This window comes from Etheostoma cragini, chromosome 23 (assembly GCF_013103735.1).
Source record: "Etheostoma cragini isolate CJK2018 chromosome 23, CSU_Ecrag_1.0, whole genome shotgun sequence".
Taxonomy (NCBI): Eukaryota; Metazoa; Chordata; class Actinopteri; order Perciformes; family Percidae; genus Etheostoma; species Etheostoma cragini.
In genome coordinates, this window is record NC_048429.1 from 61082 (window position 1) to 62109 (window position 1028).

The following is a 1028-nucleotide window of genomic DNA, read 5'->3' on the forward strand; positions in this document are numbered from 1 at the left end:
ATGTAACCCCCACTCCGACTCCAGTGGTTGGTGTATGTAACCCCCACTCCAACTCCAGTGGTTGGTGTATGTAACCCCTACACATGGAAGTCACCCCTAAATTCTTGTTTTCCTCTACATAAATGAAGGACAAGAATGAAGGACATGACGATGTAACCATTTCTGACTGATGCAGCGGCCATATTTGTAGTTCCGGTCTTCTTAGTGTCTCCTCTCGTCATGCAACAAGTTTTCACTAGTTGTGTGAATTCTTACTTTTCTATGAGCGTGTGAACACATCCTTTCCACGAGGCCATCTGGAGAGCGAGATCTGCGATGGCTAAAGCCAGCTGAGGACACAAATCAACACAGAAGACTTTATTCACTGGAGAAATAAGAACGCAGCCAACCAATCACATAGAAACCGTTAACTTGCTGCTGTAGGAACTTTCCTGCGCAAGATGATGCAACAAACAGGTTAGAAAAGACTTCCTGTTGCTGCATTGGGACACACACACACACACACACACACACACACACACACACACACACGAGGAAGTGCTGCTGCCAGGCTGTGAAACATGAATCTGCAGTTAAAGTAACAGCAGCATGACTCAGCAGAAGATCTGGATTCATTCACTTATTATAAATGACATTATCGTCAAGATGCAACTTTATTTTGAAATTACCACTTTATAATTATATTTTTATTAAAAGACAATTAGAATAAAAGGTAACTGATTGTGTTTAACGTATCTCAAAAGTTTTGTTACTTCATTAGAACATTTTGTCAATGTTGATTGAAACATTATTTGGCGAATAAATATTGAATTGCGATTAAGTTTTAGGTAAATTTTATTGTTGCAACCCGCCACAAAACGAAGCGCAGAAAGGTGTGTGTGTCACAGTCCAGAATTCGGTAGCCATAGTAACGAGTGGCACATATCATAAAGAAACATTAGCATTATTGGTTGAGTTTACATTTTGTACATTTCTCTTCCACGTGTCCCTCACCAGCGTCTCTCTGTCTGTCTCTGTCTCTCTCTCTC

The 1028-nt window shown here is 40.7% G+C and overlaps 1 protein-coding gene across 1 annotated transcript in view; it reads right to left on the reverse strand.

Annotated features, from left to right (window-relative positions):
- tnpo3 (transportin 3) overlaps positions 1 to 1028 on the reverse strand; it is a 14662-nt gene that overhangs the window by 12098 nt on the left and 1536 nt on the right. The window contains 1 exon segment of the mRNA XM_034864069.1: positions 255 to 373. Within this exon segment, the coding sequence (XP_034719960.1) occupies positions 255 to 373 (119 nt within the window).